General features: G+C 29.4%; 1 protein-coding gene across 1 annotated transcript in view; it reads left to right on the top strand.

The window, feature by feature from the left end:
• Positions 1–14,377, top strand: part of LOC111687878 (myb-like protein K) — a 29,433-nt gene that overhangs the window by 9,171 nt on the left and 5,885 nt on the right. The window contains exon 2 of the mRNA XM_046950203.1: positions 51–999. Coding sequence (XP_046806159.1) covers positions 51–999 — 949 coding nt within the window. The remainder of the gene's footprint in view (positions 1–50; positions 1,000–14,377) is intronic.

Raw genomic sequence — 14,377 nt, forward strand, 5'->3', positions numbered from 1 at the left:
TTTATACATATTTTAACTATTTTTACATTATATTTTCCTGTTCTAAATAGACGAAAACGCCAACGTCCTTAGCTACTAATAGTTCAACATCCTCAAATACTCAAAGTCAATTTGGGGATGAGCAACAACGTGGAGTACGTAAAATTTCACGATTTTGTGTCAGCCGTGTTCAGGAACAAAAATCTAATGAAAATGCTAGCAATAAAAAGTCAACATCTGGTGTATCAACACCTCCTTCTTCAACTCCTCCTGCTATCGACTTACAGGCTGTAAATAGTGCCAATTCTAATGATGTAAGTAGTCTAATAAATACGCCTACGGAGCAGTTACCTACACCACTAGGTGGTCAGCAACAAACATTTCAACAAGAGCAGACTAACCCAGCTGCTGTTGCGACAATTGTGGTCCCGTTAACAACACAAATACAGCCATCAGTATTAAATTTGCCACAACAAACTCAACCAGCAGTCACATACAATCCTAGTAATAATTCAACGGTTCAAATTTCTCAACAACAGCAACAACTTTTGCAACATCAAATCCAAACAACAACAGCTTTACAACAGAAAATTCCAAATGCAGGGGCTCCAATTTTAATACCAAATTTACATTTGCAACAACAAAATTTGCAGCATCCATTAACCCAAAAACCTACCACATCACCAAATCAACCAAAAACCGCTATTTCGGTTGCTGCTGAGACGACAAAACAGAATGCACATCAGCCTCAACATAATTCCTCCTTGACAACTCAACAACAAGTGCCTACTTCTCAGCAAACAAACATACAGCCACTTCCAAAAAGTCTGGCTCAACCACAAGTTCCGTCAACTCAACCTGTTCCTGTTTTCCGTACGTTACTTACACCGACATTGCCACAAAATTCGGCATCCTATATTATTCAGCCGGCTTCACAACAGCATATAGTAAATCCAGTTCATTCACAGCAATCCCAAATTCAAAGCGCTAATCAGCAACCAGTTTATATACACAGTGATGGTATGTAAATCTGTTTTCTTGATTTTTTTGTTGTGGTATAACACACTGAAACAATTTTGAATAAAAGAGTTCACATAGGCGCAATTTACATGAAGACTTTTCAGACGTCTGTTTTTTCCAATTCGCTTTTGAGAATCTTCCAAAAAATCATAAACATTTATACGTCATTTTTTAGTTTTCTTATAAATAAAAACCTAGTAAGAGTGCTATATTCGGCTGTGCCGAATATTATATATCCTTCACGTTAGTGTATTTTAAACATATTAGCTTTATAAATTTAAAATTTTTTTCCGACTACAATGTTATTACACCAAAAGCAAAACAAAACAAGTATGAATGTATAGTCGGGCGTAGCCGACCATATGATACCCTACATCAGTCAGTATGTATGTTAAAAATGGGGATTATTAAAAAAAAAGCATTTGATTTTTAACTTTATTTCGAAATATTTTTATTTTTTGGCAAAAAAAGAGATTTTTTACAAGAGGGCTCAAAGGGGAATAGGGCAAAATATGGCCCTATCCTTATAAATGTTGGTAGGAGGAGTTCAGTCTACTTCAATATCATTTATGTAGAATTTAAAAGTGTCATTTGTGTTTGTAAGTGAATTTTGACCTTTAAGTCATTTTCTGAAGGGCAGTTTGTATAGGGGCTAGGGTCAAATGAAGCCCGATCATTACAAAAATCGGCAGTGTCATTTAAAGTTCTATAAAACTAAGTTTTGCCGACTTTTGTGGACATAATAGATCATTTAAATTAATTATAAGCCCAAAGGCCCTATTTGGGGGGTACGGTTGTATGGGGGCTAGTCGAAATAATGGACCGATTTAAACTATTTTCAATAGGCTTGGGCCAAAAGAAGCGTGTGTGCCAAATTTCATCTAATTATCTTGAATTAGATGAAATTATCTTGATTATCGACTCAGAAAATGATTCTAAGCCGATTGGTATTCTTTAAGGTGGGTATTAGACGAATATTTTTCTATGTTACAAACATCAGCACAAACCCAATATACCCTCCCCACTAAAGTGGTGTAGGGTATAATGAACAACAACAACGCTAAACGAAATAGAAGAAAAAACACACAAGGCAATTAAACCAATAGACATCTAAGACCTGGTTCACGCTGGGAAACTTTTGTTAAGAAACTTTTGATTGTATGTGTAAAGGTACGTTCACACCTATCAAATATTTGTCGTTTTTTATCAAATATTTGTTGGCTGTATTGTGAACACAAAATATTTTTGAAGAGCAAACAAAATATCAGCTGTTTTTCGTGAAACATTTTTATTTGTCAACCTACAAATATTTTCTTAGTGTGAACACAATGTGAACGCCAAACATGAAACATTTTTGTTAAACGTTAAAGAAACTATTTAATAATATTTTTTTACGATTTCATAGAAATTTCTGCCTAAAAACAAAAAATTAAATACATTTTTGTTTCATAATATGCTTAAAATGAGTATTTCTATTTTGACGTTTTTTTTTGAAGAAACAAAGCCAAACACAATTCAATACAAATAGTAAAAGTTTGTTTGCCCGGTGTTCACATTACAACAAATAATTTCGTAAAGCAATTGACGGATAAAACAGTAAAAAACAAGATTTTGTTTGCAGGCAAGATGAACATAACAACAAGAACAGCTAATGCGCAACCAAACCAAAAGCCAAAAATATATGTGTTTATATTTACTAAAAAGCTATACCATTGAATAATAACTTCTATATATTCTAAAATTTCATTTAATATTGTTTTTCTTAAAAATTTCACCACAAAAAATACAAATTACATTTTAATACCTTGTGCAAGTGGACAAGAGATAGATAGACATGCATAAGGTATTGAAATTACATTTCAATACCTTGTGCAAGTGTAAAAGAGATAGATATACTTGCACAATGTATTGAAATTACATTTCAATACCTTGTGCAAGTGGAAAAGAGATAGATGGTGGATCTTTACTTTCATGTTGTTGCTATTTAGTATAGTCAATGTAGCGAAAAACCTTGGTTGTTTGGAACGGTTTATAGCGATTTCAAAACATCGCTGTAAACCCGGTAATAACCAAATTATAAATAATTTTCATTAAATTACATATCTATAAAATTGCAAATTATAGAGAATTGTTTATTATTAATATATTTTTATATCCATTAATATAATAAATAATTGTTTAAATAAATTGAGTAAAAAATTAATTAAATAATTTCTCAATTAATTACTAAACTATAGACTAGATTATAACCTATAGACTAGACTATAAACAATACTATAAACTAGAGTATAGACAAGACTATAGACTAAACTATAGCTTGACTATAGACTAGACCAGCGGTTCCCCCGGTTTTTACTTCGCGGACCCCCTGAGGAATTTATTTAAATTCGCGCTCTCCCATACATATTTTGATATCTTATTATTCTAAATATGTAATTGCTCATCCGAAAATTGTCATAGTCCATAAATCCCAAGGTCAAACAGATGTAGATATGTCATTTCTATAAAATATTCCCGTACATTGAGAATAATTAATATTTCAGAGAAGTTTCAATTGCCTGTTTTTGAAGATAGAATGACTTCATTGTTGAAATGTTAACATGATGTTTAATTTTATGATCGTGAGATCTTTTACGTTCATTTTTCTTTAAGGTAACGAAAAGGTTTCTTCTAAAATATCGTCGACATGTGCTTAAAGAGTCACGTTGCAAAATTTTTTTGCGATTGCAGACGGGTAATCTGAGTATGTTAGCTAATTTTTCGGAAAAATAATATAAGAAAGTTGAACTTCTTCGATATTGTTGCGGAATGCGTTTATCCGCATAATATATGACTTGAATTCTTTGCGAAAGTACTGTGAATTTTACTGCATGGTTTTGACTATTTATGCATTTTCTGATGTTAATCTGTGTATAACGTCGGAATATTTATATTTAAAATTACCTGGATTAAAGTATTGAAGACGAATAAAGAGTCACCTCTGTTTCGGAAATATATTATTTTAGTCCTTCCAAACAAGAACACTTTTGTTTACAATTTGACAAACTTAAATCTGCGATAAGCTTGTCCTTGAATTATGAAAAGGTGGCCTAACTTCATACTCCGAGATAACAGTATCTCTTATTTAATTGTAATTTGGGAACCGTTGGACTAGACTGCAAACTATACTATAGATGCATATATTATGTAGTATAACTATAAATAGTATGTTGTTACCAACCAATAAATAACAAAACAAACAACAAAAATAATAATTATCATTAATTTAAGCAATTGCTTGAATTTCAATTAAATGTCACAACTTTGTCTCAGATTTATATTTTATAAAAAATAAAATAGCACCAGTCATATAAGCGACTATTTACATTTTTGTATGAGGTGATAACACTCTTTTTCAGAAAATATACAAAGAACAGCTGTCATTGACGCTGTTTGATCTTACATTTGGTTTGCAAGATCAAATAATTATTTTACCAAAATGACGTAAATTATTTGACTTTTGGTGTTCACATTGATGAAACAATGAGAAAATATTTATTTGCCAGCAAATCAATTTGTTTTATGAAAATCATCCGCATTGCTGTTTGTTAACATGAAAGTTTTTTTCAATCGTGTTATATATTAATATTATACACTTTTATTATAAAAATTTAATTTTAAACCTAATAAAAATAGTTAAAATTAAAACAAATTGCCAAATTGTTTTTTTCTTGCATGAAAATATACGATATACTGTGGCTGCAAAACATGTGTGTGTTTGAACCAAATTATTTTTGCACTGTTTGATAAAACAAACAATACCATCAAATATTTATTCAAGTCTGAACATAAAAAATATTGCATTTGTTTGTCGCAACTTTATAAATATTTTGTAACAAATATTTGGACCAAATATTTTACAGGTCTGAACGTAGCTTTAGAGAAAGTGAAAGAAATATCAACCATCTCTTTCTCTCACACATACAATCAAAAGTTTCTTAACAAAAGTTTCCCAGTGTGAACCAGGTCTTAGATGTCTGTTGGTTTAATTGCCTTTCCCCATTCTTCTCTACCACGCTCACCATAAAAAATAGGAAAAATTTAAATAAATTTATAGACGAAACTCAAATAAAAAAATATTAAAGTTATATTAAAAGTGTTAAAAAAGAATTATTCAAATAAATTGTCTTTCAGAAAATTCTAAGCTTATTCGTACATACATTCCTCCTATTTTCTAAAAATTAGGTAACAATAATAATTTTAATCTTAAATTAAAATAACCCTACTTTAATTTATTTCATAGAAAAAATGGTTAATTATTTTTTTTATACCCTTCACCTTCGTGAGAAGGGTAAATGTAAATATACGTATAGTCAACATTTGATTGTGTCGTATATTTATACATTTTTCTTTCATATCCAACAGGTATGAAGTAAGCATTGAAGTTGTTTTGTTCAATTACCATACTTATATCCTCTTTGCAAAATGAATATAAATATAAGTATGATTTGAGTATACGTAGTATTTCACCAACAGCAAATAACAAAGCAAAAATGAATGAAATGATCTGTAAAAAATTAAAGTTGTTGATTTTATGAATATAATTTTTTTTGTATAGAAATTATAAGTAACAAAAATTTTTTTGAAAATATTAATATAATTATAACTAAAAAATATAAAGAAATAAATTACCAAACATTTTTATATAATGAATTTAAAAATAATACGCTGTCTACACTATAGGGCTCCAACCGGTTTCTTTTCTCCGTTATATTTCCAGCTAAATAAAAATCCCTTTCCGATGGTGCACTGGTTGCAGGAATTGATATTTTTATTAAAAAATATGCCTTTCTATTTAAGTGCATAAAATTATTCGGAAGCATATTACCTACCTATTTCCATATTTTTATTAAATTGTAAAAAATTATGAACAATTTATTTTAATTTTAAATAAAACTGAATGAAAAGTTTTTTACCTGTTACTTTTGTATTATATTTGTCATTCATAATTTGTTGTAATTTCTTAGTAATTTGATTTTTTTTGTAAAAAACGACCGTAATAAATATCAAATTCTTAGAATTTACATTCTATTTATCACATGATTAATAGAAATGCACCACGTGTTAACTTTCCTACTAAAGAACATGCTCATTTTTTTGCTTTAATTGTTATTTATGTATATTTTATTTACACGCATTTTCGCACAGCAATACTTAAAGTAAATAGAGTAAATCATAATATCCTCAATACCAGCTAGCTATGCATTTGAATAGTGAACAAGTTCATACATGTTTGATACGCGTTTTGAATATACGTAATTATATTCCATTGCGAATACGTGCATGAAGATACTCAAAATGAAACTTGTGTGGACGTGCATTGTATTCAAAAATTGTAAGTAAATAGTTGCATTACTTATTTAATACATACTCATTGTCAATCTCTGATATGTATATAAGTTTGTCATTCCGTTTGTAATTTTTATAATATAATTTTCCGGCCGTATAAATTATATATTTCTGTATCCTTCGATTTAGCCACGACCGTCTCTCTGTCCGTCTGTGTGTTTGTTGGAATCAGTTTTAGAGGACCCCAGATATCGGAGAGATCCGAATCTTTAATATTTAATTTAAACAATAACAAAACACATAATTATACGATAAATTTTGTTATTGTATTTGCTTGTTTATAAAAACAAAACAGAGCAAGAGCAGCACTAATGTGCTCTTAATGACTAGAAACATGAAATAAAATATATGGATATCATATTAAGTGACGTACATGAGCACACTGCATACACATAGTTTTACTGCATCAGAAAATTTTTTCTGGTTACTGAAAAAATATTCAGTATTCAGTAAAATTTTACAGTAAACAACTGAGAGTTCTATATTCGGATGTGCCGAAACTTATATACCCTTCACCATGATGTGTTAAAAAAAGTTAGTACAAATATTATTACAAAAAATACCAATTGCAAAACGGTAAGGTACCAAAAAGTCCCCATTTTATAGGTTCCCGCTTAATCCAGGCTCTACATAATTAATTTCATGTTTCTAGGTTCAATATTATAGAAATTTAAAAAAGAAGTATCTTTGTCGAACGAAAAAGTAATAAAAAGTCCCTTTTTATGTGTTCTTGCCTAATCCGCACTATACAAACTTTATTTCATGTTTCTAGGTTTAATATTATAGAAAATTAAAAAATAACCTTTTGTAGAACAAAAAAGTACCAAAAAGTCCCTTTTTCTAGGTTCTTACCTAGTCAAGGCCCTACATATCAAATTTCATGTTTCCAGGTTAAATCTTATAGAAAATTCAACAAATAACCTTTTGTAGAACGAAAAAGTACCAAAAAGTCCCCTTTTATATGTTCTTGCCTAATCCGGGCTCTAAATACTTAATTTCATGTTTCTAGGTTCAATATTAAGAAAATTCAAAAAGTACATTTTGTATAACGAAAAAGTACCAAAAATCCCCTTTGATGTGTTCTCGTCTAATTTCATGTTTCTAAGTTCATTCAGATAGAAAACTCAAAAAGTACCTTTTGAAAAACGAAAAAACACCAAAAAGTTCCCTTTTATTGGTTCTCATCTAATTCCGAATCTACGTCCCGTGGTTCAATATTATAGAATATTCCAAAAATTCTCACCTAATTCAGACTCTACATACTTAATTTCATATTTTTAGGTTTAATAGTATCGAAAATTCAAAAAGTACCTTTTGAAAAACGAAAAAGTACCAAAAAGTTTCCTTATATGGCTTCTAACTTAAGCCAGGGTCCACATACAGTGGTGGTCAAAACATTCGGAATTGAAACTACATTTCACGTCTTTATTAATTTATTTTTAACTAGATAATATTTATTTATCAAATATGTACTTCAATATTATTTATAAACATAAAGAGAAAATAACTTTCTCTAAAAATAAGTTAAAAAAAATAATTTTATATGAGGTAGTTGATATCTTGTATTACTTGAATTTCAAAATATTTCAAAAATAATTTTTCATAAACTTTAATGTACCCAAATTAACAGTTTACCTTTTAATGAACAAATAAGGTATAGATAGTGACAATAAGTAAGAAGGACCTCTAGTAAAAAATTTACTAGTTGGTAGAAAAACCAGGACTTTTTTGACAATTGTCCTTCTGCAGTTCCCAAAAAGGCTAAAACTGCAATACCAGTATTGTTAGTCTATTAACAATTGAGAGAAACACCTGAAAATATGGATTTGGTAGCTTCCGAGAAGTAAAGATGTATTTAATTTTAATACAGTATTCCTGGTCATTTTTTAATATTGGCATCAAATTTGAATTAGATTTGCAGATGTGGGCCAAGTCCTTTAAAACTTTTTTGGTACGTATGGTTTCTTTGAGCATTTGAAAGCTCTAAAGTCCATAATTTTGGCTTTTCTCTTTATAGTTGATGGGTCAGTGTTTATTGAAAATTTATTTTTAGGATCCTTAGGAACTGCTGAGTCAAAATATTTCGGGTTTTTCAATAATTTCGTGTAGGTTTTACTAGAGGTTATTCTTACTATTTGGCATTATCAATGCTTTATTTGTTCACTAAAAGGCAAATCGTTAATTAAAGTTAATGATACAATGTTGTTTAAATATTTTGTTATGAAAGTTGTGTAAAATGTTTAATACGGACCCGGAATTTATTTGATTTCAAGCCAATTTTCGAAAAAATAGGTCTGCGCTATTTTCAATTCAATACTTTTTTCAAATGTAATCAAATGTTAATTTTTATCACCTTGAAATTCAAAACTCGTAAATTTTCAAAAATAAATTATTTATAATATTTCAAAAATTTTTTGTGTTTAGAGATTTATCTGAAATGCAAGTAACACGCGTTGCATATGTTTTGAACTTTGATATCGACTACCTCAGATAATATAAATTTTTTTCTTCGTTATTTATGGACCGATTGGACTGATTTTAAATAGCGTTCTATTCGATCGTATTTCCAATATAATTATTGAAAGTTCGGATCTCGCAGATATCTGGGGTCTTCTAAAAACTGATTTAAACATGGCTAAATCGACTCCGATATCAATAAGGATCCAGAATATATACTTTATAGGATCGGAAAATTATATTATAGTAATTAAAAACGAAATGACAAACTTATTTATACCCTCCTCACGAAGGTGAAGGGTATAAAAATACTGGTAATGAAAATCTTACTGAATTTTTTTTAGTAACCAGTAAAATTTTCAATCAAAATGCATTATGTATTAGTAAACCATATTACATTTAACAACTACAAATATTACCATATTAATCTCTTTACTATATTTTATTAATAATCTAATATTATAAAATATAATAAATACTTTCAACAAGTTTTTATTAGCCATCAAAAGTTAAGTTCTTGTCTTCTAAAAAGATTTAAAATTCCAAAAAGGAAAATTAATCTCACTATAGCTTCTTGGGATTATAAATATGTATTATTTCCAAAAAGATGTTGAGATTATAAGAATGTATTATATTCAAAAATATAATGTAAATTATTGGATTGTACGAAAGACTGTAAACAAATAAGTATGTAGTAATTGATAACCTATACATTTCATTAGGTATTTTTTGATTTTTCTATAATATTGAACCTAGAAATATAAGTGAAGATTTTTTTGTACTTTTTTGTTCCTCAAAAGGTACTTTTTGACATTTCGTTTAATCGACACGTTCCTTATTTTAGACAGCACTGCTGTTCTATCTTTTGGCGAGTGAGTGATTTCCTCCTAATTTTTTGGATTAGACTCCTCAAAATTACCGGTACTTGTTTTAGAGTTCTTATCGGGGTCTCGGCAATTTTGGAAAAGGCAGCAGCACCTTCTTTTGGCGAGTCAGTGGTAATTTCCTCGCATTTAAGATTTGACTCCTCAACCTTATCAGTAGTACCTACTGATGATGTGGTCTTAGGTATTTTAGTGTCCTTTTCGAGGCTTGTTGTAACAGCCCTTTCAATCGGCACCTGACCAATTTTGAAAATGACAGCTTTAGAGGCGAAGTAAGCCCTACCTTTATTCTTGGCAAGACTAGCCATAGATTTCTGTTCAATACCTATTACAAATAAAGTTCCCTCAGGTTCTTCTTTCCTGTAAAAGACATCCCATTTTTCCACGGCCAGCTCAGAATTTTGACCACCAAGAATTTCCAGTATACTTTCATTACTCTGCCTTTTCTTTTATGTAGACAGGGGACTTTAAGAGTACCGGAAGCTCGCTCTTCTTTGCCAGTCCCAGCTTAGCGCCGTCCCAGGAAGGAGACACTTTCTACCAAGTTATTTAGGGTGCTAACACATTGGTGAGATGCCAACCTCATCAACATCACGCCCATGCTGAACTCGCAGATCGCTCTTAATTGGCTGTTTGCCCTTTGAAGCGATTGCTTGGTCCACTATCTTATTGTTTATCAGATCTTCTATCTCGCTCTGTTGGTCTATTGGAAATTTGCCAGTCGGATTACCGGCATCGTAAACTCCATAGCAGAGATCGTCCCAGAGTCTTCTTCTGGCAACTTTAGCGTAAGATGGCGGCTTTTTTCCTTTTCCACTGTCAAGCCTCTCTTTCCTCTCTTTTCGGGGCTTCTTTTGCGGAACCCGTACCTTCGAGGTTGATTTCGCCGACGTTTACGTCTTCGGAATATCTTTCTTAGCGTTGTGACCCTTATTCTCAGGATTCTAACTTGAGAGTAAGAGTGCTATATTCGGCTGTGCCGAATTATATACCCTTCACCATAGTGTATTTTAAACATCTTTTATAGATTTTAAATTTTTTCCCGACTACATTATTATTACATCAAAATCTAAACAAAAAGAAGAACAACAACGCTAAACGAAATAAAACACAAAATATACAAGGCATCTAAACCAACAGACATCTAAACATACATAACGAAAAACACAGAAAAACAAAAATAACAACACTTTCGTATTCATTGCTGGTAAACATTGACGAGACGTAGATTTTGTTTTGGTTTATCGTAAAAAAAATTTTTAAAAAAGCACTTGGAAAAAATTTGTGTTAGTTTAAAATTTCAAACTTACATTATTCGCATAAAAATTATTGTACAATAACTCACAATCTATCCATTATATAATTGAAAACGTTTTAAATACTTTTTTCTATTCATTAAAAAATATATTTGCAAAACAAAAGGGAAAATTATTTTATTTAACAAAAAATGCAAATCATATTTTTTTGCTCTGTATTTTAGTAGAAAATACACAGCTGGATAAAACCAAATACATCTACACACACGTGTACATCTTTTTCTATATACAGTGTTGTTGTTGCTTTTATAACAATTTTTTGATGAAATTTTCAGAGGTTGTCTCGGATTTTTGCTCATATCTCCTTTATTTACCGACCGCTTTTGCTGATTTTAAATAGCGATCTTCTCGAAAGCATGTCTAATAGAATTATTGAAGATTCGGATCTCGCCGATATCTGGGGTCCTCTAAAAACTGATTTCAACAGACAATTATAAGGATAAGCAAACAAATAGATATTTTATTCAACACCAAATGTATGTTCTGTCATACTTAATACTAAAATATGAAAAAGATGAAATTAAAGGACACAGGTTTAAATGAACATATTTTTTAATGTAATTGTGATATTGGCTTGAAATTTTTTGTAAAGGGTCGAGAATTTCCATATCTAACTAAAAAAAGATAGATATTAAGGGATAAATATGGACTAAATTGTTGTAGCTATCTGCGACCCTATTAAAATTTTGATATAAATCATAGTTTTAGAAATTTAACAAATATGTAATATATGACAAAATCTTTATTTATGAACAAAACTCAATGAAATCTTCAGGAATGAAAATCCCAAAAATGAGATTTTTTACACTTTTGCCCATAGGGTCCACATTTCTTTCAGGACTGGGAAAATACTTTTGGAGTAAATAGAAAACATATCGAGGTTTCCAAAACTGCTTAAAGTTTTCTGATCCCAGCTTTGGCATTTTAGAACATGTCGCCCAAAGTTGAAGTTTTGATAAAAAAGGTCATATTCGGAAGGACGCAGTGGCAACATTTTCAAAAAATAGGACAAGTTTTTTACGCCAAAGCGTTCTGCGTAAATATACCTTTTAGAGAACTATAAAGTTGTTATATGTTCTTAAAGAAAATTTTATTTTATTAATAAAAGAGTTAAGACACATTTTGGGTAAAAAAACGGCAAAAATCTAAATTTTTTTGAATTCTTAAATTAAAAAACGTATATTTTTGGATCTGTAAATGATATTGAACTGAAATTTTTTGTATATTATTTGTTGTCTAACTAACAAGAAAAAATTGAGTCCATTTGGTCCAAAATTACGCCCGGTATTCAAAAAAAGGCGGACCAAGGTATAGTAAATTTTGTATCACTAAATTTTTAAATGCCTATAACTCGGATATTATAAGAGATAAGTAGTATGTCCAAGCATATTTTTTCAAGATATCGTCGAGCGCTTTCAAAAAAATGGCACGAGTTTAAAAATTTTACATGTCGTAGGTACCCTACTTTGAGCCGCCACAGCTCCGTCCCTGGGGCATCTGCGGGGTTCATCTTCAAAACTTAAACTCGAATGCCAAATTTTATCCCGATCGGATCAGCCGTTTAGAAATGCCAGATTTATTTCCAAAAAATTCCATTCTGCCCCACTGTGCACGCACCAACACAACATGTTTTACCAATATTTGCTCATTTATTAGATTTATGCTTAAATTTTATTATCGTGTATCGGTTTTATTTTCGGAATACGATCTTAATGGTTTGGATCGCGGACCGAGCTCTAAGAAGGATGTTTTAAAACAAATCATTTTTTTAATGTATCATAATACTAATATGTTTTAATAAATTATTAAGGATAAATTTATTTTCTGAAAGAGGATTTACATATATAGAGGTAAACTTAATTATGAAGAATTTCATCGCTACACATAATTTTAAGCAAGTTATTTATGAAATTTGATGTTAAATTTGGAGAAATGAGTATCGATTTTGGGGTGCTTGTGCTACTTTTGCGAACCTATCAATCAACTCAGAAAAAAAGATTCAATATAACTTGTTCTCTTTGTTCTTACCAATTTTTGAAATTTATTTTTGTTATTTTTTTTTAATTTCGAAAATATTATTGATAATTTTTTCTAGAATTACAAACTTGCGTATTTGAATATAACCCTCATAATGTATTTGTTACATCAACATTTATATTGTTTTCTAAAAGCTCTTTGAAGTATGAGTAATAAACCTGACATCTATTCACCAAGATTTAGGATTATTTCAACTGAATTTCCAATATTTTTGCGATAAGAATACATCTGCTAAAGTGTTGAGAATAAGACCCATAAAATTGTTTATATAAAAAATAACTAAGCTTTAAATATTAAATTTTTTCTTCCAAACCCTTTTTAGTGTTCTTTTCTTAATGAATAATTAAAAGATTTGACATCCTAAATTATTTAAATACTTTTTTGGTCTTAGACGTCCTAAACAAAGAAAACCATATAGGTTGTATATCCTAAACAAAATCGTTGTTACCTAGTGTTATTAGTTATTTTTTATATATATATATATATATATATATATATATATATATATATATATATATATATATTATATATATATATATATAATATATATATATAATATATATAATTATATAATATATATATATATATATATATATATATATGTGTATACATATGTATGCATATGCTTATTCTTAGGGGCATTAAAAAATTTTCCAACATGTTTTGTACCTTACCCTTTCCGAATTTGATAAAACTTGTTACACACACTCTTTGTATCAATAAGAATTTTAAAGTTCACCAAAATTTCTGAATTCATTACAGTTTAGATTTAATTAATGTTCAAAATTAAAATTTTTTACGATTTTTTTCAACAAGTATTAAATTTGACATCATATATTTTCTAAAATATTTATCGGCTTAGTTCCTAATTAATGTCATGCAGTTTGAAAATATTTTATTTAAAATATTTCTGTTTTAAGGTATGAATCATGACATCAAACAACGTCTTAGTCAAGGATATCTCAAAAAAGACACCATATTTTTTCTTTATTCCTTAACATAAGATTGCTTATAGTGTTTTCAATAAAATATACAAATTTCAGAATGGGACAATGAGGGAATCTCAGGTAAATCAATTTTTAATAAAATAATCCAATTTTTAAATATCTTGAATATTATGAAACTACAAGACATAGGCTTTAATTGGGAACTAAAACGATTAAAATCGGATAAACAGTTTAGTAAATACACGATGTTACATTAAATGCTTGTTGAAAAAATGCAAAAAATATGAACTTTAAACATCGATAAAATCTGGACCGTAACGAATTTGAAAATTTTGGAGAACTTTAAATA

Source organism: Lucilia cuprina, chromosome X (assembly GCF_022045245.1).
Source record: "Lucilia cuprina isolate Lc7/37 chromosome X, ASM2204524v1, whole genome shotgun sequence".
Classification (NCBI taxonomy): domain Eukaryota; kingdom Metazoa; phylum Arthropoda; class Insecta; order Diptera; family Calliphoridae; genus Lucilia; species Lucilia cuprina.